This window comes from Aspergillus karnatakaensis, assembly GCF_047715665.1.
Source record: "Aspergillus karnatakaensis strain CBS 102800 unplaced genomic scaffold BJY04scaffold_16, whole genome shotgun sequence".
Lineage (NCBI taxonomy): Eukaryota > Fungi > Ascomycota > Eurotiomycetes > Eurotiales > Aspergillaceae > Aspergillus > Aspergillus karnatakaensis.
In genome coordinates this window covers 94,819-121,584 of record NW_027395728.1, presented here as the reverse complement: position 1 = coordinate 121,584, position 26,766 = coordinate 94,819, and the positions used below count along the sequence as shown (strand labels likewise).

Sequence of the window (26,766 nt, the reverse complement as noted above, 5' to 3'; positions counted from 1 at the left end):
GCGGGTGCATTCTAGTCAAGATTAAACTGTTAATGTAATGGGTGGTTACTTCTTGTTACCAATACCAGTATATCTATCTCAACAACACTCCATACACTACTAGGCAATGGATAAAGAATCCCTTAACCAATGCAAAAGATACAGTCGACTGGTTCCTATATTATCCATGCCTGGAAAAGTCTCTGCTACGGCAAGCACCTCCATCTGTGCAGCTACTTTCATCATCCTTTTGATATCCATAATGATACTCCGCGGCGAGTTTGCCCCCTATTTATACAAGCATGCCAGCACCCCAAGCACCAACGCCTTTCATAGCAGGCTTTTCAAGATTAGCACGGTCTCTATACATTGTCAAGAGAACTAGCATACAAGATAAACGCAGCTTCAATTGTTATTGAGCAACTTCCCATACTCATCCTTATCCTCTTTCTTATCCAGATCATGCAGTATAACACCAAGCTCACGCAGCCCGTATATCTCACTTTCCGTCATACTCCCAGACTTAAAATTGTTAACCCTCGGCCAGACAACCTCCTCAATATACGTGTGGAGGGATTGTTGGGAATCGACATATCCATCGACGAACTCCTTGACAAGGGTCTCCAAATTCCGTACATTATCTTGCTGTTCTTTTTGAATCTCATTGACAATCTCTGGGTCCATAACAGTGTCGTAACCTTTATGCAGTTGGTGGCACGTATGAGTAAGATCAAGCTCGTGGAAGGTAATGTATCGGAGGATGACCTGTGCGATATTCGCGTCAAAGGAACAGTCAGTGGCCAAGAGTTCTGAATTTCGAATTCCCTCGAGCAATTTCCAAAGACATTTATAAGGGCCCCGAAGACCTCGTCGTGCACGGGAAATTCTCCAATCAAGACTCGTATCACACATCCCTTGAAGCAGTTTCGTGATGGCAGAGCACCCTTCGCGCGAACATGGACAGGAACAATCATCCCGGAAATTATCCAGCACAATGATGCGCAACATTGCTAATCCCTTGGATTTACCCCAAGACAGCCCGCGGCCGCAGATTACCCCGACGGCGTGGCTGAAGTAGAATATAGCGGGTACGTTTGACCGGGAATTTGGCAGATGCAGATCCGCGCCCTTGCTGATCAGCCACGCAGCCTTTACGAGCAGGTTTAAACTCCACGAGCCGCTCACGATACCCGGACCAGCCAATAGTGACCAGTCTGCGAGATCTATATCTCTGAAGCCCGCTTGCCACAACTGTTCGGCGACCTGGGTTGTCAAACACGTGGCATCATACACGGAGCACACGTCCTCTTGTTCCAGCCCGGTAATATCGACGCCGTGGTCCCGTAATAGTTGACATGCTGAGAAGGCGTTCCGATCTAGAAGGGTCCCAGGTCGGATGTTCAGGCTGGATATGAGCTCCGAAGACAGATTCTCCTCCACCAGATCAATCGCACGTATGTCTAATGCCAAGCTTATAGATTGAAGAATATTCTCCACGCTCGTGTAGCAGCGCTCGCTGCAGGCTATCTCGAGTGTCTCAAAGCTGGGTTCAATGCCTGCATCCAAGAGGATTACAAGGCCTTCAGGCCAGCCAGCATAAATATCAATCCAGGGTCTGTAGTCGACGCCCTGGCTGAGAAATAATTTCAGCTGCTCTGACGATTTTGAGACAAAGGGTGCAAGCGGCTTCACTGGACTGCCTATATCTTCGGTTACAAACATCAGTTCATCGTCAGTGCACTATTACCATTTAGTATGGGGAAGTTTGGATTACCTTGCAATCCATTTCTGGCAACAAGGGACCATAGAAGATGAACGGGAATACTTTGCGAGAGCTGACTCGTCCCTCTTGTTATAGAAGTTATTCTGAAGGCTTCTGACTGAGTCAAGCCAAAAGACATCGAACGTGACAAAAGAACCGCGAGATAACAGTTCCGAGCATATGTCAACTGTTGCATTAAGTCCCTTGGGATCTCCGTGATCCGTCTCATAGTCCGTCACGATGACCCTGAAATGATTTGCGAGGAGGTCTATAGGGGTTTCTCCACGATCGTTCACACAGTCTGGAGACAGGCCGGCTTCAATTAGTTCCCGGATAAGATCGAAGGCTGGGGAGTCGTCGGGCACGATAGCCCAAACTTGCAGATTGGGGCTAATGGAGCAGCCTCCTGCTCCCCAGGTAGCCTTCAATGAGGCCTCTATCGCGTATTTTAGGAACCTGTTGCACACAATAAACCGAGCGACGAGATTTATAGTCTTCTGACTCTGGGCATGTGTGCATTTTGGTCGACGCTGCTTCTTAGACCAGGCATTTTTGGCCAAGGAGGTAATGGAATCATAGTTCGCATTGTGATCCTGCATTAGCAGGCCCAGAGATGCGGGGCTAGGCGATGGTTGGCTAATCGTAGTACGAAGATTGGACTCCTACTCCAATTAGTAGCCAGCAAACTTCAAGCCTTAAGGTGGTGCCACTTACAATGTTCGTCATGCGATCATGAATTACGGCCAGCGATTTATCCAGTTGCGTCTGTCCCTGGCTGAGACCCTGGGCTATCTGCATCATTGCATTTGTGTTGGATGCCGTAGAAGATGAAAGTCCAACCAGCACGTCCATATTAGCCGTTCCGGAGCTTGACATAGCACTGAAGGGTGATCAGCCATCTGCGGCGGGAGAAAAAGGTGGAACCTGTCAACTCACATTTGCAGAAGCAACAATGAGGTGTTCACATTATCCTGGAGCCAGGTCACGGTGCCCATAAGCTTCACCAGCGTTTCTCGCCGAAAAGGGTAGAGCAGTCGGTTGAGCTGGCTAGCAGCCTTTGATTGCGTTGCGGGTGATTTCGAGCGACACTTGTCAAACATCCCATCAAGCTTCTTAATACCTTGACTACACGACTGCATACATTGCGTCGCTGCCTGGATGGACTGCGTGGTGGGCTGGGTAGGAATGGTAAGCAAACTGCTGAGGACATCGTGTAAGGTCGCCAAGAGAGACGATGCCAACGGTGCCTCCGGCGATGGAGAATGGATCCGCCATGATGGGCAGGTGCGGACGTTTGACAAAGAAAGCGGGGGAAGGAGCGAGATTTGAGCAAAATGAACAGTGAGGCCAGAGCCTTGTGCAACCTGGCAGTCACAGTCAGACTATCCAGTAGGCAGCCTTGCGAGCCTTGTGAGCCATTGGAAGCCTTCCTTCCAATGGGAGCCTTGGGCGCTGAACAGCACCTGCACCCAATCTCACCTGCCTGCATCATCCTTGTTCGCCGTCGCTTGCTATTCTCAGTTACTGGCTAAAGAGTCAACTGGCGGTAAATGTATCCAAGATACGAGCTCGCGTCCTTGTCGCGATCGCGATTGCCGCAACTGCAGCTGACCAAAAGCTTGATTCCCTGCCTCTTTTGCAAGCTATTACGCAGGAGGCGCTGGGTTATATCCGCAACAGGATCTCCTGGGAAGTACTGGGTCCCCGGCCCGGGAATGTGCGGGTCAGCGCGGAAGTGTCTGGGCGGCCCTTTTCTATATCCGAAGGCGGGAACTTGGAAGCCTGAGTGGTAACCAGATGAGCACTGGCAACCATTCCAGCAATGTGGTCTTAGGCCATTGGAACGGCCGGCGGGTATGCGGAGACTAGGCCTTATTCGGCTGCTTTTAGTGAGTGGCGAGATCATTCAAGCTTCATGTACCTCAAGTGCACAAAAATATAGAGCGATATCTACCTCCATAGTAGGTAGGCTTACTGAGAGTGGGATAGATCGGATCAGATACTACCTATCGGATTGCCGATCTATCAATAGGGATCTATCATTTAGGCCCTAACTGATAGATCAACAATCCGATGACGCAGCCATTGACCAGTAATGTCTGCAGTAGCCAGCGCAGGACCCGCACATAAGCAGTCTACAGAGTGGACCCTGGTCATCTTTTAGCGTGAGGAGTGCTATTGTCCGTCTTAACTCCAGGAAACCTTACGCGATGAAATCAGGGCAGGCATCTATAAGTATCCATACTCTCCCAAGGTCCTCTTCAATCCCATTCTACGCGCACTTATATACATACAACATGACTGACTACAAATTCGAAGGCTGGCTTGGCGACTCGCCCGAGTCAGTGAAAGGGCAGATGAAATGGGGCGAGTTCGAGCCCAAGACGTGGACCGAGGATGACGTCGACATCAAGATCACCCACTGCGGTATCTGTGGTTCTGACCTTCACACCCTGCGCTCCGGCTGGGGCGCTACAGACTATCGTATGTTCCCTCTGGATATTTCTACAAGGTCATAACTGACATTTATCAGCCTGCTGCGTCGGCCACGAAATCGTTGGCACAGTAGTCCGTGTTGGCAAGAACGTCAAGCAGCACAAGCTTGGCGACCGCGTCGGTGTCGGTGCGCAAGCCCGAAGCTGCATGCAGCCCGACTGCCCCGACTGTTCCGTCGGACAGGAGAGCTACTGCAAGATTGCCAACATCAACACCTACGGCGCCCGCTTCCCCGAGGGCGGAAAGTCCTACGGAGGCTACGCCGACTACCACCGCGCGAACCAGCACTTTACTATCAAGATTCCTGAAGGATTACCGTCTGAGCATGCCGCGCCGCTTATGTGTGGTGGTATCACTGTCTACTCGCCGCTAAAGAACCATGGTGCTGGGCCTGGCAAGGCCGTGGGCATTGTTGGTGTAGGTGGACTCGGTCATTTTGGTGTGCTGTTCGCCAAAGCGCTAGGTGCTGATAAGGTCGTGGGCATTTCCCGACGGGCATCCAAGCGCGATGAGGTGCTGAAGCTTGGTGCGGATGCGTACATTGCGACGGCGGATGAGGAGGATTGGGCGAAGAAGCATGCTTTGAGCCTCGATTTGATTGTCTCAACGGTTTCAAGCCCGAAGATGCCTTTGGCTGAGTACATGGGTCTGCTCAAGACCGGTGGCACCTTTGTGCAGGTTGGGTAAGTTGGACTCCTCACAATTCTTCATCGGATCATCCGTCTAACCGGGTTGTTTCCTGCAGAGCCCCCGACAACGGAGAACTGCCCCCTATCAACGCCTTCACTCTGCTCGCGAGTGCCGTTAAGGTCACTGGCAGTGCTATTGGACCCCCTGCCCAGATCAAGGAGATGCTCGACCTGTGTGTTGAGAAGAAGATCGTTCCGTGGGTGGAGACGCGGCCATTGTCCGAGGCTAACAAGGCCGTTGTCGACATGGAGGAGGGCAAGGCCCGCTACCGCTATGTTCTTGTCAACGAGAAGCATCTGTAAAGAGTTATATAGAGGTACTATAGATAGCGCGATTAATAGATTCTCTCTGTTTTAGAGTTCTGACAAGCCCCCACTCGGCCCGAACTTCGGCCGAGAATGACGCAGGCCTTCCGTTTTTTTTTTTTTTCGGCATCTTCGGATATACAGCTGCACCTTCATGACTCGCTGTAGCCGGAGTACATCCACTGCCAGTCATCATTCTTGGCTTCTGTATCTGATTGCTCTGTCAGTCATGGCTGAGAGTGCCTATCCTTACGACACCAATCGAGTACGCGAGGAACTGAAGCACAGGCGCAAGCGCCGCGGGATCCGGTCGTGCTTCCCATGCCGCCATCGGAAAGTGCGATGTGATGGCGATGTTCCTTGTGCTAGCTGTGTCTCGCGGAATCATCCTGATTTATGCAAGGTGCCTACATCGACCGGGGAGCAGGGACATCACGAACCGTTGAGGACTGTGATTTCGCCTCCACAGCCTGACATCCGAGTCAGTCATGATGTGTCGTAAGTGCAACAATCCTGAGCTTTATGTGGTCCCTATACTCACTGTTCTTATAGACAGCTCGTTTCAGAGGAACACTCGACAGATGCTGCGAGCATGATCGCCCGACTGGAGCAAATTGAGCAGCAAATCTCTTCACTGAAAGCAGATCTCACAGCAATCCATACTGCTTCTTCAGCATCTCCAACATGCGCCACCACAGTCATGGAACCTCTTTCGAGGGAGCACAACAGACCTTCGGGACGTCATGTCATTGAAGACGCAACAGGCGCTACCATTTTCCTCGGCAGTCATTCAGATACCCCATTGACGCTCGGATGTCGAGAAGCAGTGACTTCCGGTGACAGTATGCTTCACAACGCCATGATTGATCAGTTCGTTCCGCGAGCCTATCCATTCACGAGCCTTTGGGGTCCCGAGGCGACAGTCAGGGAGGTTTGCGAAACATTGCCAGATGAGTCAGACATTATTAGGTTAGTTCTTCTCTTGCATCCCAATTGCTCATGGAAACAGGATGTGCTATGCTGATTAATGTAGATACTGGCAAGCTTATCAGTCAACTGCGTATCCATTCTATCCGGTTCTTGTCGACGTTGATAACTTTGGGATCTCCATATTTGAGTTCTTGAATAATAGAGCATCCTCCCAAGATCAACCTGATCAGGAAGACGAACCCGATCCTTCTTGGTTAGCCCTCCTATTTGCTGTCCTGGCGTGCGGTGTACAATTCACCCACGACCCTGTCAGAGAAAGGGATCTGCGATCGAAGGTCTTCAGTATGGCTGCCTTTGCCCACGCCAGTGTCAAAGCTAACAGTTCAGTCTGCTCGTCCTTTCACTGCCTTCGCATGTCAAACTTCTTCAATCGCACGAACCTCAATCAAATCCAGGCCATGGCGCTGTTGGGCCACTGCCAACGCAATAACCTCGACACAAATAGTGCTTGGATCCTGATGGGTATGTTCCACACTCTTCTCCTTACGGCGTAGACTAACTGCAGCAGGCGCAACAATCAGACTGGCCCAAAGCATCGGTCTACATGAAACGTCTCCCTCTTTACCGGTGACTGATCAGCTGCAGCGAGGTCGGCTTTGGTATTGTTTTTCCTTTTCAATGAGATTGAGGCACGACTGACCCTCACAGGTGGACCCTTATATGGCAAGATACATTCCTTTCATTTACCTACGATCGCCCCCCCAGCTGTTTCGCCACCACCAGCTGCCCTATCCCCTACATCTCAGCCTCGGCCTTATCCTTCCAAGAGTGCATATTCAGGATCTGCCAGATAATCCTAGATAGCACACAGCTGAAAGCTAGAGCAACCGAGGCAACCAATAGACCAAGTCCCTCCAACTCCAAGAGCCAGCTTGAGGCTATCTGGAACACCGCAGCAAGCCATCTCAGCAGCAAAGCCCATTGCAGGTCACTCCAAGACCACCTCGGGCGGTTAGCACTAGGCATTCACCTCAATTATGCCATTTGTCGTGTCACCCAGGGAGATCTCGATATGCTCAATCCCGAGCCAATACACACTCCCGTGGCAATTGATTGCCGGCGTCGCGCTATGCAAGTCGTCGAGTGCTTCCTCGAGCTACACCGGTTCTCCCCTATTGTCTGTCGATCTTGGGCGTTTGTGCATAATGCCGTCAGCTGCGCCGTTATCCTACATAACCTACAGAACATTCAATCCGACGACCAAACAGACCCTACCTCCCTACCGCGACGGCTAGTCACGGTCCTTGAAACCGAAGCACGAGAGTCAGAATGGCACGACGCAGACACTAACGTGCGCTATTTCGGCCCTTATTCGCGCGCCCTCAAGGCTCTGAAGGAGATATACGGCGACACGCTAGGTCCACCAACTCAATAGCAATCAGAACGAAACTCTGTATTCGTACAATCTACACTCTGATTTATTTTCACAAGAAGAACATAATCTATCTAAGTCCTTCTTTTCGCCCTAACATAAAAATTCAACGGCCTCACCAGCTGAAACTCGGGATCATAATCCACACTCTCGACCCCCTCTCTCACAAACTCATACCGACTCACCAACTCACTAAGCAAAATCTTCACCTCTAGCAACGCAAAATTAAACCCGATACACCCTCTCGCCCCCGTCGCGAACGGCACATACGCGCATCGATTCTTGCTCAACATCTCCTTCACTTCCTCCGTTTCCCACCGATCAGGATCAAAGCGCAGCGGATCACGCCAGATCTTCGGGTTTGTGTGGATCGCGTAGAGGGCGGGGACAATGACACTCTCTGGTGGTAGCCTGTAGCCTCCTGGAAGGATTACGGTAGATTTCGTAGTGCGGCCGGGCTGGAAGGAGGGGTTGTGCAGGCGCTGCGTTTCTTTGATGAAGTTGTTGAGGTAGGGGAGGGAGTGCGCGAGGTCGGGTGTCCAGGTCGTGGTGTTTGTTTCTCCATTACTACGCACGATACCGTGTTCGATGAGTTCGGCGTAGAGTCGCTCCTGCGTTCCTTCGTAGGTTACCAGGCTGTAGATCAGCCAGGAGAGGAGCGCGGATGTGGTTGTGAAGCCTGCGCCGGTGACGATGATCATGTTTGCGAGGATCAGGTCCTGAGGGAAATGGGCGCCCTTGTCGTCTACTGCGTGCAGGAGGTAGTCGACGACGCAGGAGGCCGAGAGGGCTGCGTCGGCCGTGGGTGCGTCGCTGCTTGTTGAGGTGGCGGCGACGGAGTCCACGGCGTCTTGGAGCATGGTGTAGATTGTGTGCTGGACTGTGCGTAGGCGCGCGGGGTCGCCGAAGGGGAGGTGGCGGTACCATTCCCCGCGGGCTGTGATCTTCTTGTTGAGTGAGAGTAGGGAGGCGATGTTTGTGACGATGGGGTGCAGTTCTGAGTCGATGGACTTGAAGTGTCCGAATTCTTTCCCTAGTGAGAACGAGCCGATTGTTTCGGAGGCGAGCTTCACCATGTACTGGTACACATTCCAGCACTCGCCGCGAGTATCGAGTTCGTCGAAGATAGGGAGGGATTTGCGGACGCAGGTCTGCATGAGAGTTGTGTAGTGCCGTACTGCTTTTGGACCCATGGCCGGTGGAAGGTACTTGTGCGCGAGTCGCCAGTTTTCGGTTTCAGTGTCGCCTATGAAAATGGCTGTGTTGTCCTTTACGCCCCAGAGAGGGTGGTTTTCGTTGATCTTCTTCGTCATGTAGACTGATTCGGAGAAGCAGGTTGCGGCGACCCGCGGGTCGTCGGTTAGGTAGATGGTCTTGCCCATGTTGGTTGTTCTGATGACGGGGCCGTATTTGCGGAAGAGACGAGCGTGGTTTCCGAGGTGGTCGGGATAGATTTCATAGAAGCTGCCGACTAGAGGGAGGCCGGGGGGTCCTTGCGGGTCTTGTACAGGCTGGGAGTCGATCCGAAGGGAGAGGGGGGTGTCTGGGGTGGTATTTGCTGCGAGGATGGATTCAACGGTGGTGAGGCTTTCGGACGCTGCATCGTGGAAGGAGATTCCTGGAAACAGCATATCAATGATTGACTCGAGTAGTAGAGACATTTGATAGAAGACATACCCAGTGGCTGTGCGACGCGGAAGGCCAATCCTACCGCACGCTGTAGATCTTCAAATTTCCAGCCGGAGTGAACTTCGACTGCTTGTGCTGTAGATGGCTCATCGCCAACAAGGTAGAAATGACAGGCCATCGTTGGGGGATGCATTATGAAGGACTGGTCTGCTCTGAAATGAGGTGAAGGCGCCCATCCTGCAACTGCTTTTTATAACCTCTACTGCCCCCTTCGATGACGCTCTCCGAACAATGACCGATCAAGAACATTCGTCCTCTGGATCCTCCGTTTCATGTTCTCTAGTTTTTCTCGTCCGAACTTCGTACGAACTTCGGTCATCCACCGGATGAGCCGGGAGCGGATATGGGTAGGCTATACCAGCCCCATAGGGTAATAATCGATTTGAAATCCAGGCGTCTGGACCCTGCACCTGGAGAATAAATAAATCAGAAGATGGCTCTCGAGCATCAGTGCAAGACCGACAGCCACTTTGAATATGCCTTCATATACACTCGAGCAAGTTCAAGCGCACTGCAAGCCAAACGATGTCTGGATTATCTTGCACAACAAAGGTGTGTAGTTCTTCCCCCGAAAGCTTTCATTATTAAGAGATAGCAGTCTACGATGTGACCAAGTATCTTGAAGACCACCCCGGTGGCAGCGCGATCCTGATAGAGGTTGCTGGGGCTGATGCCACCGAGGCCTTTGAAGAAGTCGGCCACTCCGATGAGGCCCGCGAACAACTAGAGCCTTTCTACATTGGTGATCTACCTAACGAGGAGCACGCCGATGAGGTCGAAGTATACCGTCCGACCTTCGAACAGGTCTCGCAGTCCGCTGTGATTAACACTAAAAAGTCGTCTACCTGGTCGACTCTTATTCGAGCCGCAATCAGGCTCGGCCTGGGTGGCCTCTTCGCAACAGCTGCTGTAAAAGCCTATCGTCAAGGCTGGACACCGTCAAAGCTTCTACACCCTCTATCCTCTTCACTGCAGACGCTTTCTCCCTCGACCTCCCGGACACAAGGCACATCAGCCACTTTCTGGACGGGCGTTGGCATCGCCACCATCACCCAATTGTCCCTCACCCTAGGCCTAGGCATCTGGGCCTCCACAAAGCTTGACGTGCAGAAGGAGTTCACCCACTATACCTCCCATCTCCCCTCCTCTCCAGCGCGCCTCCTCCACCTCAAACCAGTCACTCTCCCTCCCAAATCCTTACCCCCCATCCTCAACCCCCGCCAATGGCGCCCCTTCACACTAACAGCGAAAACCCTCGTCGCACCCAACGTCTACCGCCTAGTCTTCGCCCTTCCGCAGTCCACCGACATTCTAGGTCTGCCCACCGGCCAGCACGTCGCCCTCCGCGCAACCATCAACAGCGTCACAGTCCAACGCTCCTACACCCCAATCTCAAACAACACCGACACAGGACGACTCGAACTCCTGATAAAGGTCTACCCACAAGGCGCACTTACCCAATACCTCTCCAGCATGTCCATCGGCGAAACAATCGACATCCGCGGCCCCAAAGGCGCGATGAAATATTCCCCCGCCTACGCAAAGAATATCGGCATGATCGCCGGTGGGACCGGTATCACGCCTATGTACCAGCTTATCCGCGCGATTTGCGAGGATCCGGCTGATAAGACCAAAATCTCGCTGCTGTATGCGAATAATACGGAGGAGGATATTTTGCTCCGGGAGGAGTTGGATGCCTTTGCGGCGGGATATCCGGACAAGTTTGAGGTGCGGTATGTTCTTAGTCACCCTGGTGAGGGATGGGAGGGGTATAGGGGGTTTGTGAATGGTGATGTGATAGAGAGGCATATTGGGCCCGTTGCTGAGGGTGGGAAGGTGCTGCTTTGTGGGCCGCCACCTATGGTGAATGCCATGAAAAAGACACTTGGGGGGATGGGGTGGGAGGTGCCGGGGGCTGTTGCGAAGGCGGGGGATCAGGTTTTTTGCTTTTAGTTTGATGTAGTTAGGAGTCAACAATATTTCGCTTGTTCATAACATTGAGTATTCCATTGGTTTCGATGTTTCAATCATTAGTCAATCTACGCATTGGGTTTAAGTTTTGCTCTTAAAGCTCTTAGAGCCAACCGCGGGCGGAACAGCATGCACTGTGAGGCCAGATTCATGTTGTGCTTTTATTATACTATCTAAAGAGAGTATACATAAACTGCACGGTGGTAGTAAGGTACAACTTTAGTTCTTGCAGAGACAGATTGATCTGGAACTAAACACTCCCACGAGACTTTGTATGTTCCGATATACCCGGCATGCCGATATCCGTTCGCTAGGACATAGAGACTGCATCGAGGAAGGGGCAGGGCGAATGAGGATCACTTGTTTCAACAGAAACTTCAGAGTCCAGCGCGAGCTTTGCATGAACCTCGGAGACATAAACAAGAAAGAAAACACGGGGTGGAGTAAGCATTTGTAGGAAGCGGTCCCGATGCGATCTGTCTCCGAACCGAGTCCGTGCCGTCTCCGAAGTCTATCCGAACTATACATCCTGTACAGATCCCGGTAGAGACGGCACAGGCAGAGGATTGTGTAATTGTCTGCAGTTACATCACACTCACCGGGAAGGAAGAGGCTCTCCGTATATCCGTATATAAACCCCGGGCTGGTCAACTCCGTATTTAGCCATACCATCACTCACCTTCCACCATTCCCTTGTTAAACCGTACCACAAACCTTGCAGCATTTGTCAATACTCTCTCTATTCCTCCCTGTCTTCTGCTGTTCATCTATTTCAATGAACTACACGCCACCCATGACCCGCCCAGTTACCATTCTCGGCGCCGGCGTCCTAGGCCGGCGCATCGCCTCCGTCTTCCTCGCAGGGGGCCACAAGGTGCACATCCGGGATCCCTCACCCCAAGCCCTCCAGGACACCGCAAAATTCATCGACACTCACCTCGCCGACTTCACCGCTATTCTCCCTCTCACCACTACCCCCTTCAGCACTAGTCCCCCCTCCTACGCAACCTTCACCGAGATCCCACCCGCCGTCGCAGACGCATGGCTGGTCATCGAAGCCGTTCCCGAAAAGCTCGACCTCAAGATCGCTACCTTCGCTGAGGTGGATGCGCATGCACCATCCGACTGCATCATCGCAAGTAACAGCAGCAGTTTCAAGAGCCGGCTGTTTCTTGACGGTGTGAGTGAGGAGCGGAAGCAACGGGTGCTGAATATGCATTTCACTATGCCGCCGGGGAATCGCACGGTGGAACTGATGACCTGTGGTGAGACGGAAGATGCACTGTTTGAGATGTTGAGTGGAGTACTAAAGGTGTGTGGGATGGTGCCGGTTGTTGCGAGAAGGGAATCGACTGGGTTTGTCTCGCGTTTCCATTTCTCTCAATCTTTCCATTAACTTGACGTCCAAGCTAATATGAGTGTGTGGAAAACAGATTCATCTTCAACCGCCTCTGGGCCGCAATTAAACGCGAGATCCTCTACATCCTTGCCGAGGATGTTAGCACAGCGCGGGAAATTGATCTCCTGTGGACGAATATGTTCCAGCTTCCGGAGAGTCTGCCGCCCTGTCAGTTGATGGACAAGATCGGGCTTGATACGGTGGCGTTTATTGAGGACAATTATATTCAGGAGCGGGGTCTTGATGGGTCGATGACTGTCGACTGGCTGCGGGAGAGGTATATCAGAGAGGGGAAGCTTGGGGTCAAGAGCGAGAAGGGTGGGTTATATGGACGTTCTTTGCCAGGTAAAACTCCAGGTAGTCTCAGCGACCAACAGCGGCCGTTGTATGTGCTTGATGTTGGGTTGGGCTCGAACAATTCGGATATCGCAAAGATACCTACATCAGGAAGGATCTTGCACTTTGATCCTGTTACGAAGGGTTTGACGACGTTGGTTAGTGGGCAGTCACTTCCAGATGGGATTGACATCTCTCGCTCTGCGGGCCTGATGTTTTGGACGAATATGGGTCATGCGACGTCGACGTGTGACGGCTCAGTACATTCGGCACAGCTTGATGGGACGGACATTCAGACTTTGCTCGCTCCTGGGGTAGTACATACGCCGAAGCAGTTAGTGGTGGACGATGAGTCCGGCCGGTTGTATTTCTGCGATAGGGAAGGAATGGGTGTTCACCGATTGAGCTTTGATGGCTCGCGGCATGAAGTCCTAATTCAGACCGGTAACACGGGAAATTCTGGACATCGGGGTGATATGACGAGGTGGTGTGTGGGCGTTGCGATTGACAAGCCCCGGGGGTACGTGTACTGGACACAGAAGGGGCCTAGCAAGGCTGGCAAAGGTCGCATCTTCCGCGCGGAAATTGAAATTCCTGCTGGTAAGACTGCTGAGAATCGGACTGATATTGAGTTACTCCTCGATGGGCTTCCAGAACCCATTGATCTTGAGCTAGATGTCAAGACGCAGATGCTCTACTGGACTGATCGAGGTGAGCATCCTACTGGGTGTTCGTTGAATGCTGTGGATCTTGGTGGCTCGGTCAGGCCAGAGGATCTCAAATCCAAGAGGAAGATACTCGCTCGCCATTTCAATGAGCCTATAGGTTTGAAACTTGGTGCTACCGGGGAGGTGTATGTCACAGATCTTGGGGGGAGTGTTTATTGTGTCAGGAACGGAAAGAAGACACTGCTGTTCAGGGATGACGCATGCTATACAGGAATCTCTCTATAAACAAGCATACATAGTTCTCAAAATATGATCAACGTTGTCTGTGTACAGGAAGTTACCTACATAGCCGCCTAGGGCTTCCCCTTCCAAACTTCCTCCAGAAAGTCCTGCGCCTGCGTAAACTTATAGTCAGGCAAGAGCTGATTCCACTCATCGGATGCATCAAACGACCCTTTCGCAAACCCCATCGCCATCCCCGCCGTCCCGAATCGACTGAAGACCTCAATCTGGTCCTTTGGAATAGACGGGTGATCAACCCAGGGGATCCAGCTCGTTTTCCAATTTCCGCTCTCAAAGTCCTCCGCCTTCACCTTCTCGACATTGAATGGCTTGCCACCACGCACCCTCTCACCGAGCTTGATCACATCTCCAATGGTAATCCTCGTACCTCGGATTCCGGAAGCGACTGGCCACTCCCCCTCGTACTCAACTGCCTTTGCCACGACAGTCGCAAAATCATGCACAGTTGTCAGGGTGATGTAGCCGTTCTCGCCGCCCTCCAAGATGATTGCGCGGCAGTTCTCAAAATCAATGGTGCCTTGAATCAACGTAATGTGCTTGGTGGTCTGATAAGGCTTAGCTAGGTAGTTTGTGAACAGACCGGGCTGGAAAAGCGTGTATTCGAGGACTTTTTTGTCCTTGTTGAGCTCGGCGAGGTACCCACGGATGTCGGCTTTGTACGCGTACCAGGGGAGGTGAGCGGTTTTCGAGCTAAAGTGAGGTGAATGGTTAGTATAATATATAGTAGATATATTATTCGCCTAGTTAGAGACTGGATGAGAACGTACGAAGCCCACTCGCTAGGCGCGAAACGTTTCACGCCCGCTTGGACTGCCGCGTCGATGAGGCGGCGCTGGATGGGACTGGTCTGGCTCTCTTGTTCGGTGACAAAGGAAAGAACGGTGTGGACTCCTTGGAGCGCTTGAGTCAGTTGGTTGGTTTCCTCGTAATTGGCCTTGACCCAAGTAATGCCGTCAGGGCCTTTCTTGGAGTCAACATCCTAACAAAGGGTCTCAGTAGGTGTGATCGATAGAATTACTGGCACACTAACAAACCTTTCTAGTAAGGATCACAATCTCGTGCTTGCCGGTAGCAACGAGGGCGTCGATGATTTCAGAGGCAACGTCTAGCCAGTGTGAGTAACATGAAGTCTTCTAGGTGTATGAGATGGGCGACGGAGGGGAGCATACTGCCAGAGCCACCTGCGAGTGCGATCTTGACCATTTTGAGACTAGTTATGTTCCTTAAAGAAAAGAAAAGCCTGGGTGTATTTGTTCGAATGATTGAAGTAACGGTGAGAGAGGAGCATGGTTCTGAACTCTGGAAGGCAAGCGGTTTATATACATCATTTCTTCCACCGAGGGTTCGGCCGAGCTATCTCTGACCACGATGGCATCAGCATCCACCCCGCTATTGCAATTACATTCTCGTGGCTACTCTGGCCCACTCATTCTCCAAACATCTTGCCTGTGTTCAGCTCTTTTGAAGACAAATCGCGCCCCGCGCATACGATGCGCTGAACCCCCAATGCCGGATCGACATTCCTGTGCAGGACTGTCCAAGTCACTGTAAAATGTGAGATAAGCCAAACTCTATTTCTTCATTGCCTGTTTTATTCTCCTTGTCCATCGCATAGATTCTCCCGATTTTGGGGTTATTTGGCGCCAGCATGTGAGTCTGACAGCTTACCCTGTGAAATCGTAGCTTGGCAACAGTAGACCTCCGTAAGCCAGCAAGCCAGGATGAATATGACGGCTGCCTACTTGTGCTTTTTGGATTTATGCTTCTATCACATCTGTTTAGACGCCTCAGGAGCATCTTCAGCTATCGGTTCTGGATTGTAAGAGCGCTGGCTCGATGTAAGGACTGTCGGCCTTCACTGTCCAAGACATCGGTGTCCGGTTAATATTTGCTTGTTCGTCGGTGTCAGCGCCCTACCACTTCCTTAGGACACGTTAAGCTTTTCACGGAGGGCCATGTATGCCGGTAAGCAAGATCGTCATGCGTCCGTTTGCATTTATCTCGGGGATTAACCCGTGTCGTGTCAGCTCTACGTAGGGTACTGGATTCGAGGCAGATACAGTCAAGGTCTTTGAGTCTCACCCCGATAATCTAGGAATATTTCTCCAATGATCGTTACTCGTCGAATGCTGGTCAGGGAGATACAGGGTTTACTATATTGATGGTCATTATTATATTTCTAGGAAATGGATCATCCATGCCATGAAGGTTACCGTACACAATGGAACAAAGGTTGAGGGCATAGGAAAATATATATCGTTCGCGCCAGCCGATCTCTTCGTAGCAAACACCCCCCCCAGGGTTCATACCAAGACTACTCAGCACAACTTGTTAATTTATGAGATGGGCAATAGTGAAAATCAACCGAGTAGCTTGTTGTGAATGTCAATGGCATCGATCTTCTTCCACCGAGGTTCGGGGATCGGATCGGCTGACAAATGCCTCTCCGACCGAGATCTCGGTCGAATGCAACCTCATCTCATCTTTCCAGCTGCATCCCATCCTCTCCAACTACATTAAATCATGCAATTTCATCTCAAACTCAATGAACTGGTCCACTGATCAGCGGCGCAAGGTCCGCAAAGGCACCCAGAGCTGCTGGGAGTGCAAGCGACGGAAGGTGCGATGCATCTTCGCTTCGGCCGAACACGCCATCTGCAACCACTGTCGGAGAAGGGGCACTGCCTGCGTCAGCCAGGACCTCCCCGACACCAGGATCCCGCCCTCATCCAACAGTACCACTGATGATGTGGATTTGAGGCTCGGTCGCGTGGAGGATCTCATTCAGCAGCTTGTCGATAATACTTCGACCCAGCGCCCGCCTACGCCTGCGCTTCCCGCTAACCCGCCCGTGACCGAAAGAGTGGTAGTAAGCGACGGGCGCCAGGTCAAAAGACCTCACATACCAACCGACCGAGAGACACAGATAGAGGGTACTCCTCTTCCAAGGTCTATACCCTCAAGCCGAGGTGCAGGGAAATATGATGAAATCTGTCGCGACCTCATCAGCGCGTGGCCGAGTGAAGAAGAACTCGATTTCATCTGTACGCTCCCAACAGGCATTGCGGCGCCTCTCTATTGGGGAGTCTGTGCACCTTATGATGACTTTATCATCCAAAACCCGCCCCCGCCTAGAGATATGCTGCAGTTACCGCCACTAGGTTCCCATCCAGTGCTGATCGCGCGCAAGCTGCTGGTCCTTGCTACTTTCTTACAGGGCATACCTCCTTCTGCATTGCGAGACCTTGGGAGCTTGGGGTCTTCATATCGTGAAATAGCATACCGCGCTATTGAAGTCGTCAGGCTCGTGACCACCAATGACGAGCTCATCTGCTGCGCCGAGGGCATCGAATGCGCCATGATGGAGACGATGTATCAGAACTATGCTGGGAATCTGGACAAAGCATGGATGGCTATACGTCGAGCGAGCGCAGCCGCACAGCTGATGGGCATGCAACGTGGTGCCAATTCGCCTGGCCTCAGGTTCATTGAGCCCGCAACCCGAGCGAACTTTGACAGCGACCATATCAGTTTTCGTCTTGTGCAGATGGAACGGTACCTGGCAGTCATGCTTGGTATACCGCACGGCCCGCTTGACGAACGTTTTGCTGCGCCTGAAGTTCTAGAGGGTTGTCGTGACATACTTCGCATGGAACGCATGCACTGCCTGATAGCCGGTCGGATACTATCCCGAACAGATGCGGTTATCAACGATCTCCCCAAAACCCAAGAACTCGACAGCCTGCTACAGACTGCAGCAGCGGAGATGTCCGCTCAGTGGTGGCTGAATCCTACCTTTGCCAACAAAGACGAAATCCTCGGCGACACAATTCGCATCTTGACCCAGTTCACCCACTACCACCTGGTTGCCCGATTGCATCTATCGTATATGCTCCGATACTCTCCTGACCACAAATACGACCACAGCAAGTTGACAGCCGTCAACGCGAGTCGCGAGATCCTGACCCGGTACATCACCTTCCGGTCATCGAATCCCGCCAACTTCTACTGCCGAGGCTGTGACTTTCTGGCATTTGTCGCCTCGACGATAATGTGTCTCGGCTACATCAGCTCTCGCAGTGAGCAGCAAAGCTCCGTACTTACCTTCCTGTCACACAGCCGTCTCAGCGATCGCGGATTAATGGAGCGCACGTCGGAAATCATACAATCCATGGTCCACGAAAACACAACCGATGTCATTGCGACCAAGCTAACCCGGATCATACACTACCTACTCGAGGTAGAAGCAAATGCCGCCAGTGGAGCAATCTACAGCACGAGCTCATCAACTGGTAACGAGGGCGAGATAGAGGGCAACCTTAGCCAAGAGGGTAAAGCTCTACACATCCACATTCCATACTTCGGCACGATAAACTTTGAACGAGGGGGCGTTACAAAGACGGTCCAGGCTGAGATAGATGATATTCCCCTCCCGCCTCCTATCGGAACAGTTCGCCCTTCACAACTCAATGGGAACGAGCATGAGCCGCTTGCGTGGCGGCAGAGCTACACCGATCTCGGAGTAGGCCCTCTTGACCTAGGCACACAGCCCACATTCCCTTCATTTTCAACCGCAGACGAAGACTGGTATCTCCAAGGGATTGACATAGCCCTGTTTGACAGCATGTTTCGCGGTATCGAGTTCCCTGACGTTGGTGGTCTTTGAGTGGGGATAAACGCATTGGGCGCTTCGTGGATATGAATACAACAAACTTAACCGCAAGCTCTGCGTTCATAGGAAGTTTTCGATGACGGTGCGTGTACAGAGGCCGTCGCAAAACGAATTGTACTTGGGTTTCAAACCCTCAGCACCAGTTTCGACTTGCAATGGATAAGCGAGGTTTTACTTGATGCAGCTTTCACCAACAACCCACCATGTCACCTCCTCTCCTCGCTCTCCGACATGAATTGTCGTGCCCGGGCAAATAATGTAATGATGAAAGCTGGATGGACCCCTACGCCCCGAGCAGCAGCCTCCAGGTCGTGATACCTGTTTCTGGTATATTACGCCAGCAGGCAGGAGATATCTATCTCGAGCCTTGATTGAGAAATCAGAACTGAGACTCAAGGAATGAGAGAGATATACGCCCTAATCCTGCAATGAATGTGTGATCCGTCATTTTATCTCGTTCAGCTGTATTTAAAGTCGACCATAAAAACCAGAAACATCATCCATACCTACTGCACGTTAAAACCACTCTCCAACCAGCCCCTAAACTCGCCATGCCCTCGCTATTTATGTAATATACCGACAAAATCTTCTCTAAAGTCCACGTAAGCAACTCAACTTCAAAGTGCGCAATCCGGCCCGAACCCCTACACCTACAATCTACAAGTCCATCCCGAAAACGAGAGAGAACCACCACTTCTGGTGAGTAGTCAAACACGGGCCGAGTTGGTGCGAGTGGAGTACCAGTAAGTCAACCCAAGGTGGATCAGCGTGAGCAGAAGTAGCCTAGCCTAGTAGTTAGTAGCAGGGTCTTTCGACTTATCTGCCGGCGGCCGTTAACTCGCAAGAGATGAACCTAGACCAAACAGCGTTACAGTATACCCTAGCGTGTCTGGAATGCTGCAGCTCTAGTACCAGACTGGAAATGTTAGGCGAGGACCCATCCCCCCCTACGTACGTAGCCTCCAGTTCTAGTTCTACTCCGTACGTCAACTAAGGCAAGCTAAGATTCAGGATCGAGGGCGGCGGGGCGGCGCGGTATGACTAACGGTCTGACTATCCACTCTGCAGTGCAGCGGCTTGACTGCTGACATGTACGTAACTAGCTTACTATACTAGTACACGTCTCCTAAACTATGTTGATGCCTACCGGCAGGTGGCTAAGTATAGAACTACAAACCTACGTAGAGATAGAGACAGTGGCAGTGCTTAGCAGGGCAGGGGTCCGGGTGGCTTCAGGATTATCCCGGTAGTACTGGAAGTATACGCAAGCATGCTAAGAATAGAATGGCAGGTAGCTGCGTTTTCCTGTTCTGTGCACGTTGCTGGGATAGTCACAAACTAGGTCTAGAGTATTTTCTTTCCTTACTGGCTCTTGGTCATCTGACTATCTACGTATGGCGACGGACCTGGAGTAGAACAGGCAGATTCCGAAAATCGTACGTGTGCGAAATACTGTGATATTGAGTTCATCAAGGGCGTTGATGGTCCTTACAAGACGACCATCATACACGAAGCGGAGCAAAATGGCTTCGCCTGTCGGCAGTGAAAGGCCTATGTACTGTACTGCCATGGTAGAGCGTCAAAGCAGATAGGGTATATTCGAGTGCTGTTTCCAAGGCAACATTTATTGAGAAGGGTTGGAGTACAGTATAGGCTATACAAGCAAGTAAAGAGATGAGGTTCGAAGGAATAACATTGAACCGGCCTAGTTCGGTGCAGTTCGTAGGTGTGGAAAAGGGGTAAAAAAGCCAGAGAGGTCCATACCCGGCGCTGTCGATTCCCAACAACTCAATGCTCTTCGACAAAATGCTGCCAAGCGTTTCAATACTTTTTGTGGCCTCAGATGGTACCTAGATATTCGCGACTGCCTGGCCCCGGATATGTGGTTTTGGCGCAATAGATCGATCTGCTCCATGTTAGCACCAGCACACGAACAGGAAAAGTCAAACTCACAACCCTCCCGAACAACGATCTCATTCCAAAGCGCCTCCTCGGCCTTCTTCTCCTTCTCTTGATCTGTATAGAAGAATCCTGCCAGAATCCACCGCGCTTCGTCCCACTCCTTCACACCCAATATCTGCGTGACTTCAATGAGATGGTTCACGAACCATGCGTGGCTCTTGTAACCTTGTGACGCGAGGCCGCCGATAAACAGGACCCAGAAGAGGAGGTCTGGAGATGTGCCGAGGAGGGTTGTGAATAGAGGGACGGGGGCTATGAGGGATTGCCGTAGGCGCTCGGTCATGAATTGCATGAAGCCGAAGGGTTGGAGATGCCAGATTCGCATGTTCAGGTAGATGAGGAGGGTGAGGCGGAGGGGTTCGTTGAGGGTGTGGTGAGTTTGAGGTGGGTTGGAGAGGGAGGACGACATAGTATCCGAGGGGGATGCGGATCTGGAAAAGGGGTCGGACGGTGAGGTAGAAGGTGAGGCTGAGATTTCGGCGTTTGGTGTGCTTGTATATGTGGTTGATAGGAGTTTGTGTTCGAACAAGATAAACAGATCGTTATCATTAGGCGTGACGAGGTGTGGGGAGAGCACGACGGATTCGTAGTAGATGATGAGACGGGAGAAGACTAGGAGAAGGGTTTGCATGGAGGGCTCGAGTTCTGGGTACCAGGGTGCGCTGAAGATTGCTGCTCCGAGAGCTTCGAGTGACTCTGGGGTCTCGATTTCATGTCCGTTGGGCTCGAAGATCTTCGCCTGTTGAACGATTTCATCGCGCCACTGGGAGATGATAGGGAAGGCGGGTCGGGTGTTCATCAGGGCTGCACTTTTGACATCGCACCTGTGGATGAAAGTTTAGGTCGATGCAATATAGAAAGCATAGTGGTCTTACTGGTACAACTTGGAGAGCCAGGTATGGTCTAGATTGTTCATACCACCGGCCAGGCTAATGAGCCTCCGTAACCCGGAGATGTGGGCGTTGAGGGCAGTGAAATTGGCATTTGCAGCCTGAGGGAGGGTCAACAAGGGGCAGTAAGTTGGATATGGCGGGACTCACCTCGATTGTCACCAGTGAGGCCACAGCGAGGGCGGTTGACTCGGCAAGAGCCCGCTGAGGATCCTGCATCACGCTGTTCAAAACCTTGAGAGTCTCACCCCTCAGGTAGAGGCAGTCTCTCATAGACTTTTGCACTACGCGCGAGGAGAGCCCATGGGTTGTTTCCATGGTCGCTTGGTGGCCCGCCGCCAGGAACAAGAGAGCCCGGAGGAGAGCAGGCTGGGTAGTACCCTTTTGCCACCACCAATTACTCATTCGAGCTGAATCAAGGGGGTAGCAGGCAGGCATAGTATGCGTACGAACTACAGGGAGTCAGCTTTCAGAGGCGAGATTCGGGGAAGCTATAGTTATCCCTACAGTGGTTCAGATAGAGATTAATCGAGTCCGAGACGGCAACCCCGCAGGACGAAAAAGGGTCGGTGTAGCCCTGGCTCACTTCCGGCATCAGGGACATCATTCCAATGCCCGAGATTTCGTCCAGGTCGGCGGAGTTTTTTGCACACTCGTCATCCTCGTCCTTGGTTGAGGTTCGGCGTTTAGCAACCGCCTGGTCGCTTTCAGCCACCCGGGAACGTCCCCGCGAAGACTCTGACGGTTTGAGTCTATCTATAGCAGCCTGCCTCCTGCGTCGGTTGTAGTTCTTCAGGAGGAAGGCCTGCTTCTGTTTCTTTAGTTCTTGGTTCTCCGGAGTATCCGCCTGGCAGTCGATGAACAGGAAGGCCTGCTGTTTCTCTGCAGGGGGCGGAGCAGGTCTGTAGGGTAACTCCGGGGAGGGACAATGGTCCGAAGAGCCAGAAGAACGCGAACTTTCAGAAAGAACCGAGTCCGAAACCGTCGATCCTGAAGGAGACGACATGACTAGCCGGCAGAGAATGCGATTGAGGGAATGAGAGTGGTTGTAGAGCTGATCTCAAACTGGGTGAGATGTCGCGCCCCCAACGGCTTATAGCGGCCGCGCAAATCGCGCCTCCGTCTTCCCCTCCTCTGAAGTTGCGGTGCAATGATCAGATGCTAGATGTCTCGGCCGCGTCAAGACTACTAAGCGAGCACTCTGCGACAATTTTCGGTGCGATCAAAATGCATGGACCGGAAACGCTTCCGGCCGGCTTCTCGGGCGCTTGCATCGATGTGCCGTACCTAGTCAACCTTTGTCGTTTCGTATTGCGAATATAAAATAGAAGTCGCGCTCGACCCATCTGTCCTGGGAGAGAAATGAATTGGGTCTGCTTCGGTTCGCTTTCGCCGGGGAGGACGATGAGGACGAGGAGAAGCGCAGAAAAGATCCATTCGCAAGCAGTAAACTCATCAAACAACGGCTACAACTTCCCCGCCGGAATGTTCTACCAGTCGCTGGCAGTGACAGTAGTGGGCAGTGCCTTGGATGTTAGGTGGTTCATCGGCAGGGACGCTGCATATTGAACGATGGAGGCTAGACTCCATGGCAACGCTCGAATCAAAGCGCTGCGACTTGCTTCCCAATCCGTCCAGCGGCCCAGTCGCACGGTGTCATTCTCACGTAAAAAGCTATTATTCGAGTTTCGCCTTATCGCTTCGGGGTTGGGATGATCGGTGGCGTCTTGGAGGGAATCGCTCTGTTGATCCTGCGGACACGAAATAAAGGGGAGGGAATAGACAATCTTAGGTCGTCCAAACGACCTGCCCGAATGGTACAATAATAGATAGTGCTGTCCGTTTGCTGCAGGAGCTGGGCTGGAGCCGGAGGTCAGCCGGGTGCGTTGATGGAGGGCAGGGAGAGAATCCAACGGCCTCCAATCACGGACGGCAGAGTGGAGATGGGCCTCATGGATAATATAGTACTAAGCAGGCGAAAGGAAAGTAAGAAGGGACAGGACAGCAGAAGCATCAGGGAAGAGTCGCGCGGAGCGACAGAGTGTTATAAGAATACCACCGCCGGTCGCGTTCTGAGGCGGCATTCTGGTGAGTTGATCCAGCCGGGTTTTCCTGAAGAATCATCAGATCCTCGCAGGACTGTCTCTGGAGTTGACCAAGCAGCAAAGGAGAAAGCATCACCGAGAAGGGATTAGTCCAGCCACTGCAGGAGACTGCTCGCTTCAAGCTGCTAATTAGGGCTAAATATACTGAGCCAATCGAACTGCAACACGCAGCGGGGCACCAGCGACTAGTGGAATTTGTCAAAGCTGACTGATTTGGATCGTACCATTCATTAAACTAACTATTATATCGAACTTTTGTGAACAACGCCTCCAGGACCGTCTATTATGCAAGGCTGCTAAATCGAGCAAACAAATCAGAATTCAGAATCGACCAGTGGTCAGGTGTTCTTGCTCTCCGGGATGAGCAGCGCATCCAAGCAGCGCAGATGCCCATCCAGATCGTCCACCGGCGGTAACCCAGCCTGCTCGCTTCCAACCAGCACCGACAGGAACTGCAAACTCTGCGGTCGCTGTAGCAAGAGAATCATCGTGCGCCATCGCTGTTTCAAGTTCTGAATCTCTGTTTGTAGCCCCTCATTCTCGCTCTGCAGTTGCGACGCCTGCTCCGTCTTCAGGTTGTATTTCTCCTCCAGCGCATCGTATTTCGCTTGAAGCTCCGCTGCCTTTTCCTGCAAGACCTTGTTCTGCTCGTCTCTGCGCTCGCGGAAGCGCCGCTGTGCTGCGCGGTTCTGTGTGCGACGCTTAGCCTATCAGGAGGGTTAGCTTAGAACTAGACTCGTGGTGAAACCGCCGCATTGCGACCATGCGACAGGAATATAAGAATAGTACAACGGTGGTACTTACAGTCTTTTGACCCTCGTCCCTCGTATTTGACTGGCTGTTATCCGAACTCAAGCCGCTTCCTTCCGAGACTGTTGGCGAGACCGCGTCCCGGCCGGAGCCAGCGGGCCTTGACTTGGCGGATGCAGGTTGGAAGTTGTGTCTGATCATCTCCGACCAATCTCCTTTGAAGTCGGAATCTTCACTCAGAGACAGTGGCGAGATGGGTTGGCTGGGGATATCGGTCTCTTTAACGATCGGTTGAAAGACACCAGAGGTGTGCTGTGCACGAAAGTCAGCATGAGTCAAGGTAGTCTCCTGCCTATCTGGGTGCACTTACCAGGCCGTAGGGCAATTGATATTGTGGCAGATCGATGCCTTCGGTAGAGAGCATGTGGAATGGTGGCAAAGGCAAAGTGCTGGGACCCTCAGTAGTGGCCCAGTAGGAGTAGTCTTCGAGGGCTTCCATTGTGTATATATAGAGTGGTGATGTGCAGCAGAGAGTTTAGAATGGAGGCGTAGTGACTTGGACGCTTGTGGCTCTGATGATCTTGATGATCTAAAAAATTACCCAAGCTGCTGGAAACGAGCTCTCTTATATTCGTCGCATAGTTGCATGTCCAGCATGTTTTCTAGTTCCTAACCGAATTTCCCGCAACCACAGGAGACGCATTCTGGCATCACCGCGAAGGGAATAGACTGGCCCCCACGAGCTCCCAGCATCCAAATCCCTGGATCGTCCGTCGGCGAGTACACGCCGAACAGATAGCTAACGGTGATCGACTGGACGCAGAATTGGTCCCTCGCAGCCCGTGCCAGAGCGTCCGCCCAAGGAGAGCGAGAACCAATGCCACCAGATTCGGTTTAGAGCAGGTGGCTGAGTTGCATCAGATAGTCTCGAGTTTCGACAGCGGTATTATCCGCCTGTCCACCCGTAGACGAGCCAGCACGGCCCAAGGAGAGCCTAAGCAGAGTGCACCTTAAACGAACTAGTCAGCGGTCCTTCATTCTTCATGCAAGTCAGGCAGCCAATGAGCATGCGCAAGGGATATTCTGAAAAGGGTTTAGTCGCCATGTTGGATCGTTCTCCAACATTTGATCGTTGCTTAGTGCCGCTGCTGGGAGCCTCCTGTCGCTAGACCAACCCTGGTCATGCCTGCCACTCCTCAAGTCATAAGGCTCTTCCTGCCCTGTCAGCTATGCCTAATCCGGTCATGCCTCACTCGCAGAGTCATTAAGCGCGGACTTAACGGACCAGATATGAGTCGGGATCCTCCAGTCTTCACGCACAAACTGTATTTGACAAACCTTACTAACAGCCATTCTAGACCTAGGATTCCCTCTGTTTCGTTTTTCCGGCAATAATCGTTGGGGAAGACCTTGTATACTATCTGTCGTCAGACGCCAGTAGCCCTTTACTCAGCATTGTGGCGTGTTTCTTAATCTAAGCTTTTGCTTCCTTGCAGTGGTTTCTCAGTCCTCCTCACTTCTCTCAACAAGGTAATGTCACATTCTGAAGCGAAAACGCCACACTATCACATATCCGCACTCAATGATATTTACATCCGAAGGAACCGTCAGAGATTTTTCCATCCTCTCACCGCTGCTGTTTTCCTCACGCTCTTCTTCCTAGCCCACTCTCTCGTGCACCCTACAACCTCAACACCAAACCATTTCCCCTTGTACTCAGAGTAGCTATCATGAGAGGCAAATAAATCACTATCCCCGTCTCTAACTATGCGAAACCCCGGTTTCACCATCTTAACCCCGTTACCCCTCAGAAACAACCCCTACACACAACGGTAGACCAACCCACCACCCGCCGAAACGCGCCGTCTGCGTTCACGTGCCCCTTGAGGAACCAGAGTATGAGATGCATGCATATGTATAATACAACAACTAACCTCTCCAATTTACCCAATTGGACAAGATCGATCAGATCATTGATTGGCCGCCATCCCAGCCCCGACCCGGCCGAAGATCTCACCTGCAAGCGCATCACCAGGCCCAAATAGGTTGCACATTCGCTTGGCTTTTTCTTGGCCTGGGAGAGTAATAACCCTGTCTGTGATAGAGTTGCTTTATGCACGCTTGCAGGCTGTGCGCTTGTTCGCACGGACAGGCAGGGATGGCAGGGTCATCGTCTACTAAACACGGTATACCTGTACCTCTCCACATGGCACCAGCGCACAGGCTTGGTGGCAGCTTACATGGACAGCGTGGTCTTCTGACAGGGTAGAGGTGCTGCTGCACTCGCCGGCACTCGCCGTCGAGGACCCACTATTGCTCGGAGATACATTTCCAGCGTCTCTATCTAGTTACTAGCCATGCATTGGTAGAGGAGGTTGGACTGCTGAGTAAGGAATTATCTCTTACAGCTGTAGATCCGCACGATGA

General features: G+C 52.0%; 11 protein-coding genes across 11 annotated transcripts; 6 read left to right on the top strand and 5 right to left on the bottom strand.

Annotated features, from left to right (window-relative positions):
- Positions 1 to 316: 316 nt before the first annotated feature.
- Positions 317 to 2,329, bottom strand: BJY04DRAFT_31490 (uncharacterized protein). The gene is made up of 2 exons (XM_073720112.1): positions 1,754 to 2,329; positions 317 to 1,685 (listed from the first exon to the last, which is right to left on the bottom strand). The coding sequence occupies exons 1-2, from the start codon at positions 1,968 to 1,970 to the stop codon at positions 385 to 387; spliced, it is 1,518 nt and encodes a 505-aa protein (XP_073572770.1). The 5' UTR covers positions 1,971 to 2,329; the 3' UTR covers positions 317 to 384.
- Positions 2,330 to 3,904: 1,575 nt separating this feature from the next.
- BJY04DRAFT_185481 (NAD(P)-dependent alcohol dehydrogenase) lies at positions 3,905 to 5,274 on the top strand. Its single transcript, XM_073710776.1, has 3 exons — positions 3,905 to 4,225; positions 4,275 to 4,920; positions 4,983 to 5,274. Exons 1-3 carry the CDS (start codon positions 3,952 to 3,954, stop codon positions 5,227 to 5,229), a joined length of 1,167 nt encoding a protein of 388 aa, XP_073572769.1. The 5' UTR covers positions 3,905 to 3,951; the 3' UTR covers positions 5,230 to 5,274.
- A 124-nt stretch (positions 5,275 to 5,398) lies between these two features.
- BJY04DRAFT_185478 (Zn(II)2Cys6 transcription factor) lies at positions 5,399 to 7,624 on the top strand. Its single transcript, XM_073710775.1, has 6 exons — positions 5,399 to 5,730; positions 5,785 to 6,201; positions 6,266 to 6,504; positions 6,550 to 6,684; positions 6,731 to 6,821; positions 6,871 to 7,624. Exons 1-6 carry the CDS (start codon positions 5,462 to 5,464, stop codon positions 7,595 to 7,597), a joined length of 1,878 nt encoding a protein of 625 aa, XP_073572768.1. The 5' UTR covers positions 5,399 to 5,461; the 3' UTR covers positions 7,598 to 7,624.
- A 44-nt stretch (positions 7,625 to 7,668) lies between these two features.
- Positions 7,669 to 9,401, bottom strand: BJY04DRAFT_226773 (cytochrome P450; the record flags this gene model as incomplete). Its single annotated transcript, XM_073718490.1, has 2 exons — positions 7,669 to 9,212; positions 9,272 to 9,401. The coding sequence occupies 2 exons, from the start codon at positions 9,399 to 9,401 to the stop codon at positions 7,669 to 7,671; spliced, it is 1,674 nt and encodes a 557-aa protein (XP_073572767.1).
- Positions 9,402 to 9,759: 358 nt separating this feature from the next.
- Positions 9,760 to 11,236, top strand: BJY04DRAFT_206617 (putative cytochrome b5 reductase; the record flags this gene model as incomplete). Its single annotated transcript, XM_073713735.1, has 2 exons — positions 9,760 to 9,835; positions 9,882 to 11,236. 2 exons carry the CDS (start codon positions 9,760 to 9,762, stop codon positions 11,234 to 11,236), a joined length of 1,431 nt encoding a protein of 476 aa, XP_073572766.1.
- Positions 11,237 to 11,844: 608 nt separating this feature from the next.
- Positions 11,845 to 13,954, top strand: BJY04DRAFT_185475 (putative 3-hydroxyacyl-CoA dehydrogenase). Its single transcript, XM_073710774.1, has 2 exons — positions 11,845 to 12,610; positions 12,688 to 13,954. Exons 1-2 carry the CDS (start codon positions 12,030 to 12,032, stop codon positions 13,940 to 13,942), a joined length of 1,836 nt encoding a protein of 611 aa, XP_073572765.1. The 5' UTR covers positions 11,845 to 12,029; the 3' UTR covers positions 13,943 to 13,954.
- Positions 13,955 to 15,238, bottom strand: BJY04DRAFT_185473 (uncharacterized protein). Its single transcript, XM_073710773.1, has 4 exons — positions 15,130 to 15,238; positions 14,995 to 15,065; positions 14,728 to 14,939; positions 13,955 to 14,650 (listed from the first exon to the last, which is right to left on the bottom strand). The coding sequence occupies exons 1-4, from the start codon at positions 15,161 to 15,163 to the stop codon at positions 14,011 to 14,013; spliced, it is 957 nt and encodes a 318-aa protein (XP_073572764.1). The 5' UTR covers positions 15,164 to 15,238; the 3' UTR covers positions 13,955 to 14,010.
- Positions 15,239 to 16,162: 924 nt separating this feature from the next.
- On the top strand, positions 16,163 to 18,626 carry BJY04DRAFT_206615 (uncharacterized protein; the record flags this gene model as incomplete). The annotated part of the gene is made up of 3 exons (XM_073713734.1): positions 16,163 to 16,174; positions 16,527 to 16,709; positions 16,887 to 18,626. The coding sequence occupies 3 exons, from the start codon at positions 16,163 to 16,165 to the stop codon at positions 18,624 to 18,626; spliced, it is 1,935 nt and encodes a 644-aa protein (XP_073572763.1).
- Positions 18,627 to 20,342: 1,716 nt separating this feature from the next.
- Positions 20,343 to 22,668, bottom strand: BJY04DRAFT_31365 (uncharacterized protein). The gene is made up of 5 exons (XM_073720111.1): positions 21,992 to 22,668; positions 21,635 to 21,936; positions 21,470 to 21,585; positions 20,589 to 21,418; positions 20,343 to 20,538 (listed from the first exon to the last, which is right to left on the bottom strand). The coding sequence occupies exons 1-5, from the start codon at positions 22,488 to 22,490 to the stop codon at positions 20,483 to 20,485; spliced, it is 1,803 nt and encodes a 600-aa protein (XP_073572762.1). The 5' UTR covers positions 22,491 to 22,668; the 3' UTR covers positions 20,343 to 20,482.
- A 1,134-nt stretch (positions 22,669 to 23,802) lies between these two features.
- On the bottom strand, positions 23,803 to 24,917 carry BJY04DRAFT_185453 (bZIP transcription factor). Its single transcript, XM_073710772.1, has 2 exons — positions 24,394 to 24,917; positions 23,803 to 24,296 (listed from the first exon to the last, which is right to left on the bottom strand). The coding sequence occupies exons 1-2, from the start codon at positions 24,538 to 24,540 to the stop codon at positions 23,928 to 23,930; spliced, it is 516 nt and encodes a 171-aa protein (XP_073572761.1). The 5' UTR covers positions 24,541 to 24,917; the 3' UTR covers positions 23,803 to 23,927.
- Positions 24,918 to 26,227, top strand: BJY04DRAFT_185451 (uncharacterized protein). The gene has a single exon (XM_073710771.1). The coding sequence runs from the start codon at positions 25,522 to 25,524 to the stop codon at positions 25,732 to 25,734; it is 213 nt and encodes a 70-aa protein (XP_073572760.1). The 5' UTR covers positions 24,918 to 25,521; the 3' UTR covers positions 25,735 to 26,227.
- The last annotated feature ends 539 nt before the right edge of the window (positions 26,228 to 26,766 follow it).